Source organism: Genypterus blacodes, unplaced genomic scaffold (assembly GCF_046128005.1).
Source record: "Genypterus blacodes isolate CSIRO-AG114 ecotype Tasmania unplaced genomic scaffold, CSIRO-AGI_Gbla_v1 ptg000358l_1, whole genome shotgun sequence".
Lineage (NCBI taxonomy): Eukaryota > Metazoa > Chordata > Actinopteri > Ophidiiformes > Ophidiidae > Genypterus > Genypterus blacodes.
Window position 1 is genome coordinate 124,286 of NW_027467142.1, and position 8,103 is coordinate 132,388.

The 8,103-nt window shown below is 48.3% G+C and overlaps 1 protein-coding gene across 1 annotated transcript; it reads left to right on the forward strand.

Moving 5' to 3' along the window:
• On the forward strand, positions 1 to 7,776 carry rhbg (Rh family B glycoprotein). The gene is made up of 10 exons (XM_076138286.1): positions 1 to 440; positions 3,243 to 3,429; positions 3,521 to 3,671; positions 3,749 to 3,896; positions 4,954 to 5,120; positions 5,204 to 5,341; positions 5,552 to 5,685; positions 5,809 to 5,930; positions 6,122 to 6,195; positions 7,036 to 7,776. The coding sequence occupies exons 1-10, from the start codon at positions 263 to 265 to the stop codon at positions 7,111 to 7,113; spliced, it is 1,377 nt and encodes a 458-aa protein (XP_075994401.1). The 5' UTR covers positions 1 to 262; the 3' UTR covers positions 7,114 to 7,776.
• The last annotated feature ends 327 nt before the right edge of the window (positions 7,777 to 8,103 follow it).

The window sequence follows — 8,103 nt, forward strand, 5'->3', positions numbered from 1 at the left end:
CCCAACCAGCTCACGTGTGTGTCTGCCACAGTAATTTCTCCTTCCACTTTCCCTCTCACACAAAACCCCCTCACACACACACACACACACACACACACACACTCTACCTCCTGCCTCTTCACTGAAACACTCCTGTGTGTGTGTGTGAGAGAGAGCGAGAGAGAGAGACGGTGTGTTTTCTCTCTGCTGGACCTTTAATCCTCCCTGTCCCTAACTGGAGGCATCGACCCTGTGACCTGAGACCAGACGACCACAGACCAACATGACAGACGCAGCCACCAACATGCGGCTGAAGCTGCCCGTCATATGCCTCGTCCTGGAGATCATCCTCATCATCATCTTCGGCACACTGGTGGAGTACGACTATGAGACGGATGCCAGGCTGTGGCACGCTAAGAACCGCTCTGACTACGAGAACGATTTCTACTTCCGCTACCCAAGTAAGTGAACTCAGGGTCTGTGGAAGGGATGAAGGGGTGGTGGTCAGACGTTACCATGGAGATGCTTAGTCTCTTTGTGCTTCATTTACCTTTGTCTGCCTGTAATAAAGATAAACTTGGAGTTCTAGAAACTTTGGCCAAGCTTAACTTAGCTGAAGGAGTAAAGTTGTGCAGTAAACTTATGAATCGGTCGTAGCTCATACTGCTGCAAAGTGCCTCATCAAGCCGAGGACGATTGGTTTGTTGTGATAATTCCCGGTCAGTGATCAGCAGTGATGCTCAAACTAAACTAGGACGGGTCGCTGAACCTTCAAATCACACTGTGCATTGATTTAAATGTGGTCAGCAGCTGTTTCTGTGTCTGCAGGAGATTTGCTGCGTGCTAAGTGAAGTAAGAACACGCAAAGTACTGCACGCAACACGCTTTCCTACATGTCTAGAACCCTTGAGCACGAACCGTTCTCAGAAATGTCTTCCAGTCTGCTGACCTGTGGGCCATTGATCACTCTGATCACTCTAATCACTCTTATCAGTCTGATTGCTGAATTCCTTGACTGAGGGACTCTACAGGCTAAATGCCACACATGCATGTAAAGTTGATAACAGGTTAGTGATGCAACCTCAAGCTGCATTCCAGTGGTGCTGGAAATGCGGGACGTAGCGGGATTCTTGATTGCCGTGTTTTGTTTACTGTGAGTGACAAAATGCAACTTTTTTTCACATTTGAAAGCTGCAAGACAAACATGGATGAACAGGTTAAAAAAATGTAGTTGTTTCTGCCGATGAGCACCTGAACGCATCGCCAGTCACAGAATCTCTGCTCCACCTTAAAGTAACACAACCGAGGGCGAGCCGCAACAGGTCCAACCCTGCCAACTCACACACACACTCTCTCTCTCTCTCTCTGCCTCTCTCTCTCTCTCTCTCTCTCGTTTGCCCAGCCTGCAGTGTTCCACATGGGAAAGTGGAGTAATGAATTCTCTCACTAAACTGAAACTCTGATTCCCTCCAGGCAGCTCGGCGTGCCGTTAGCCCCGCCCCCCACCTGAGGGTTGATTCAATTCCTCCTTTAACAGCTGCCAGTCATCTTAACGAAGCTTCATATCTGCAGATCCCATTGAGCTGTGACTGACACCGGTCAGACCAGTTCTGTGCTTAGAGAGAGTTCCTGTGCCACGGTTGGAACGTGTTTAAACAAAACCGCCTCAATTCCAAACCCAAAGCTCCCTGATCCCACAGCAGAGGTTTGTCTGGGTTCGGTCGGTCCACATGCTGGTGTCATGGCTGATGAAGTCCTACCAGTGAGCAGATTTCCCCTCATGGGCTCAGACAGATTGACAGTGTGATGTGTGACTCTTCATCTCTAAATCTGTAGAGGGAAGAGACAAATCAATCAAATGTGCTGAGACAGGAAACCCCTCCAGCAGACTGATCTACTGCTAAACTGCTGCAGTGCCCTTAAGCCAATCCTGGCCCGTTCTCACCCAAACAGGTCTGAGTCTTCCAGTTGGACCTCTGGTCTCAGAACATAAGGGTCCTCCTCAGGGACCAGGACTCAAGACAAACATGTGTTCAGCTGTTTTTCTGCTAATTCTGCTAATATTAAAATAAGTTTGGCCTCAAGCGGTCAAATACTAGCTTTGTGCACCTGTGCAGCATTTTAGTTCTCCCTAGTTTAACAGGAACAGGAAGTGAAATCACCTTCAGCGTCACACGAGAGCAGACAGTAGATCACCTTCATCTTCATCACCGACACGGATCAGAGTCACAGTCATGCACACCTGACTGAGCACTATGTTCTAAAGCCAAGTGTGTGTGTGTGTGTGTGTGTGTGTGTGTGTGTGTGTGTGTGTGTGTGTACAGGGGTGTTTAGAGTCACTGTGTTTGTTTTTACAACATGACAATGGAATGTAAACCCCGCTTGTGCAACAGATCACAGAGATGTGACAGCACACAGAGCAACATGAAGCATCAGAGAGGTCACAGGTTTGAGTCCCATGACAGCAAAGACTCATCCAGGTGTCTTCTCTTTATGTCAATCAATCAAAAGGACTGAAAAATTCTTGAAAATTCAAAAACAAATAATAATAATACAGAAAAATTCTTCTTAAATCCGAAATATTACCAAAATAAATCAACACAAATAAAATAACAATAATCAATTTGTTGCATCTTTTCTGTTTTGATCAAAACTCTGAAAGGCCACAAGCAGAATGTGAGAAAGAATTCAGCTCTGTGTGTGTGTGTGTGTGTGTGTGTGTGTGTGTGTGTGTGTGTGTGTGTGTGTGTGTCTCCTCCGTGTATCTGGGCCAGAATGCCAACGGGGACGCTGGCAAAAATCTCCGAGCGGCCATGCTTATTGTTGATCACCATGGCAACAGCGGCCCTCAGCACAATGCTATATTGTGTGTGCTGATTTGGATCAAACAGGACGGATAGAGAGGAGCTCTGTCAGGTTGTGTGAATCAGGACAGCAAGGACGACACGGAGAAAGAATTCTTCCAATCCCAAATGAGCCGGGAGAAGTGCAGGACACTGGGGAACTGTGAAGGAAAGGAAGGAAGGAAGGAAGGAAAAGGGCAAAGGGAAGGTGGGAGGGAGGGAAATTAAGGCAAAGAGGAGGTATAGAAGGAAATAAATGTGTTAAAAAGGAAAGAAGGGACAATAAGACAGAATGAAAGAAGGAAGGAAGAAGAAGGGAAGGATGGAATGAAGGACAGATGGAGGGGTGGTGTGTGTGTGTGTGTGTGAGTGTGTGTGAGTGTGTGTGTGCTCATGCTGGACGTTTGCTCGTGCCCGCAGGTTTCCAGGACGTTCACGTGATGATCTTCATCGGCTTCGGCTTCCTCATGACCTTCCTGCAGCGTTACGGCTTCAGCAGCGTCGGCTTCAACTTCCTGATCGCCGCCTTCGCCCTGCAGTGGGCCACCCTCATGCAGGGCTTCGTCCACGGCATGCACGGCGGCAAGATCCACATCGGCGTGGAGAGGTGTGTGTGTGCGGCACGCCTGAACCCAAAACACACACACATACACAGACACACACACACACTCTGACCCACTGGCTCCTTCCTGTTGCAGTATGATCAACGCTGACTTCTGCACGGGCTCGGTCCTGATCTCCTTCGGCGCCCTCCTGGGTAAGACCAGTCCGGTCCAGCTGCTGCTCATGGCGCTGTTTGAGGTCACGCTGTTCGCCGTCAACGAGTTCATCGTGCTGACGCTCCTGGGGGTGAGTTCACCGCCCCTCTCTTTAGCGTCAGGACTTCCTGTGTGACTCGGGCGTTAACTGAACTCTCGGCATCTCAGGCCAAAGACGCCGGCGGCTCCATGACCATCCACACCTTCGGCGCTTACTTCGGCCTGGTGGTCACATGGGTCCTCTACAGGCCCAACCTGGACAAGAGCAAGCAAAGGAACTCATCCGTCTATCACTCTGACCTGTTCGCCATGATCGGTGAGGAGCAACCACACACACACACACACACACACACACACACACACACACACACACACACACACACACACACACACACACACACAGTTGCTTTGGTTCAATACGGCAACCTGTTTACCAGCATTTATACAAGCCTTCACACCGACAAAGGGACAACACCTAGGAGGCGAGAGAGAGGAGGGAGGAAGGAGAGAGAGAGAAGGGAAGAAGGAGAAAGAGAAGAGGGAGGAAGGAGAGAGAGAAGGGAGGAAGGAGAGAGAGAAGAGGGAGGAAGGAGAGAGAGAAGGGAGGAAGGAGAGAGAGAAGAGGGAGGGAGGAAGGAGAGAGAGAAGGGAGGAAGGAGGGAGAGAAGAGGGAGGAAGGAGAGAGAGAAGGGAGGAAGGAGAGAGAGAGAAGGGAAGAAGGAGAGAGAGAAGAGGGAGGAAGGAGAGAGAGAAGGTAGGAAGGAGAGAGAGAAGAGGGAGGGAGGAAGGAGAGAGAGAAGGGAGGAAGGAGAGAGAGAAGAGGGAGGAAGGAGAGAGAGAAGGGAGGAAGGAGAGAAAGAGAAGGGAAGAAGGAGAGAGAGAAGAGGGAGGAAGGAGAGAGAGAAGGGAGGAAGGAGAGAGAGAGGAGGGAGGAAGGAGAGAGAGAGAAGGGAAGAAGGAGAGAGAGAAGAGGGAGGAAGGAGAGAGAGAAGAGGGAGGAAGGAGAGAGAGAAGGGAAGAAGGAGAGAGAGAAGAGGGAGGAAGGAGAGAGAGAAGGGAGGAAGGAGAAAGAGAAGAGGGAGGAAGGAGAGAGAGAAGGGAGGAAGGAGAGAGAGAAGAGGGAGGAAGGAGAGAGAGAAGAGGGAGGAAGGAGAGAGAGAAGAGGGAGGAAGGAGAGAGAGAAGGGAGGAAGGAGAAAGAGAAGAGGGAGGAAGGAGAGAGAAGGTGTGTGTGTGTGTGTTCCAGGTGTGGTCCAACCAGCCAACCTCAACACAAGGAGCCTTTAAGAGACAGGACCAATACGGCCTGTTTTCACTCAGTGAGCCTTCTCATGTATAAGTCCCTGTGGTGTGTGTGTGTGTGTGTGTCTCCAGGGACCCTCTACCTCTGGATGTTCTGGCCCAGCTTTAACTCGGCGGTCACGGCTCACGGAGACGACCAGCACCGCACGGCCATGAACACCTACTACTCCCTGGCAGCCTGCACGCTCTCCACCTACGCCGTGTCCTCGCTCACCGCACACGACGGCAAGCTGGACATGGTGAGGCTGACTCACCTGATGACGTTCAACACATCCTGTTAAGCTTCATCATCATCCTCATCCTCATCCTCATCCTTCTCCAGGTCCACATCCAGAACGCCGCCCTGGCTGGGGGCGTGGCAGCAGGCACGGCGGGGGAGATGATGCTGACGCCCTGCGGTGCCATGATCGTGGGGTTCCTGGCCGGCGTGATCTCAGTGCTTGGCTTCAAGTACCTCTCAGTAAGGACCACGGCTGATTAGGTCACATGATCACGCTGCACTGCTTCAATCAGGTGCTGCCTCATTCAGGGCCACCAGAGGGCAGAGCTGTTGTATTGTATTGGGATGAAAACCTCTTCCTCTCCTCTTCCTCTCCTCTTCCTCTCCTCTTCCTCTCCTCTTCCTCTTCCTCTTCCTCTTCCTCTTCCTCTTCCTCCTCCTCCTCTGCAGCCCATCCTGGAGTCCAAGCTGAAGATCCAGGACACCTGCGGGGTTCACAACCTGCATGGCATGCCCGGTGTCCTCGGGGCCATCGTGGGAGCGGTCACTGCCGCCGTGGCAACCGAGGACATTTATGGCGACGGGTGAGCTTGCAAAGCTTGCAAACATTGTCACTGTGACGACGCTGTGACGTCACCGTGACGTCACCGTGATGTCACGGTGATGATTTTTGGAAACGTTCGTCAAAGGCTCTCTCTCTCTTTCAGAATGGCTGACGTGTTTCCTGCCATAGCCAGCGGCGAGTTCACGGCGTCCTACCAGGGCGTCCGCCAGGGGATTGCACTGCTGGTCACGCTGGGCATCGCTCTGGTGGGCGGAGTCATCGTGGGTACGTACAGGACTCTGTCTCATCCTTCGTCTCCACAGTGTCTCAGGCTTTGTTGGGGGTTTATTAAAGCGAAGAAGCGTTTATGTTCCTCACATTGACATTCTTTTCTTTCTTCTGGGATCAGTCCATGTTGATTCTCATTCAAAGGGAAGACGAGGCCTCACTTCTGTCCTCCTCTTCTGCCCCATCAGGTTACATCTTGAAGCTTCCCATCTTCGGATCGCCACCAGACAGCATCTGCTACGAGGACAGCATCTACTGGGAGGTGAGTCTGCTACCGTGAAGGAGAAGGAGAAGAAGAAGAAGAAGAAGAGGGACAGACAAGGGCAACGTCCAAGGAGAGAAGAGACAGAGCTAGAGAGGGGTTGACGTTCCGCTTACAGCCACTAGATGGCGGTGTTGTATCATAAATCCGCAGGTGTCTTCTCGCTCAGGCAGTGTCGTGCTGTGACCGCCAGGTGGAGCAAGTTCACCATGATGAGATGAAGGGGAGAGGATGATCTGTGATAGGATTCATATGCAGAATCACCGGAAGTCATTTTCAGTCTAGGCTGACGTCATTTAGTTCGCCACAGGTCTACCCACAATGCACTGTGCCATATGAACGTGTTAGAGGGGGAAACGACTGAAGATGATATTATATTATATTATATAATATAATATTATATTATATTATATTATATTATATTATATTATATTATATTATATTATATTATATTAATTATATTATACTTTTGAATATTTTGCCATGTACAACATTATATTGTTTTATTGTCAAATTGCAAGTAACCTTTTATGCATGGGGCTTTTTATTGACCTCTCTCTCTCTCTCTCTCTCTCTCTCTCTCTGCTCTGTCTCTGCCTTGCTGTGTATCTCTCATCATCCATTTTCATCCATCTCTCTCTCTTCCTTCCTTTTATTTTGTCTCACATCATCTCTCTCTCACAAACTCTTTCTCTCTCTTCCTTCCTCTGTCTCTCACATCTTCACCGCTTATTTTTATCCATCTATCTTTGTCCTTGTACCTCCACACCTCTCTCTCTCTCTCTCTCTCTCTCTCTCTCTCTCTCTCTCTCTCTCTCTCTCTCTCTCTCTCTCTCTCAGGTGCCTGGAGAAGAGCCCAGCCATGAGGAGCTGTTGACCACAGTGAGGACAGAAGAGTCTGAGAAGCTCAACAGTTAGACGGACAACAAATGAACACACACACAAACACACAAACAGAGAGAGAGAGAGAGAGAGAGAGAGCGAGAGAGAGAGGCTGTGCTGCCAGTCGCTCTTGTAACTGTAACTGTAAGTCAAAGTCAAACACGCGTGTGTGCGGTATGTACTGTGCTGTACATGCGTGAAACTGTAATACTACCTATTGGCCACTAGAGGCCGTCCAGGAGCTTCGTTCTGCTGTGTGTGTTGAGTGAAAAATGCTGTCTAATGTTCAGAGACACATTTATAGAATTTAATTTGACTTTTTAAACCAAAGACAAACACACAATGTTTTTAATCAAACAAAACAAAAAACAATGAGTCACATTTTATCATTTATTTTTTTTATTATGATAAAAAGTATTTGACTTTAAAACATGAGGCGTAGAAATGCGGTTTTTAATGTTTCTATCCTCTTCTTATGTATTTTACAGTCGGGGCTATAGTGATTTTTTTTTTTTTTTGGTTTTCATATCAAGAGAATATAAGTCACTTCTGTACATTTATGACATAATTACATATACAATTTTTATTTTGGCATCACATGTGAAGAGAACATCCTCATCGTTATTTTTGGGCATAATTTGATGTAAGAAGTCACAATATCATAGGTTTATTTTTGACTAAATAAACGGTTCAATCGTGCTGTGGCTCATTTTATATTTTGTCACATTTTGAGCCAACATGTTGTTTTATATTCAGGGAAATATCAGTGAATAAAAAGCTACAGTAAATCACAAACACCACAACATAACCCAAGTGTAATGTCAACAAAGAATGTCTTATTTTCCTGGGGGTCGCTCGTCTTTGTATGAGTCAAACACGCTGCTCAGGCTTCTATAATGTATTCCACTTAATGTATGTGAGGTGAGAGAGAGAGAGGCAAGTGGCAATGCAATCAAATCCATGCTTGTTACAATGAAGGACAGTCATTAATCCCCTTTTTTCTCTAAAGTTTAATGACTGCATAGT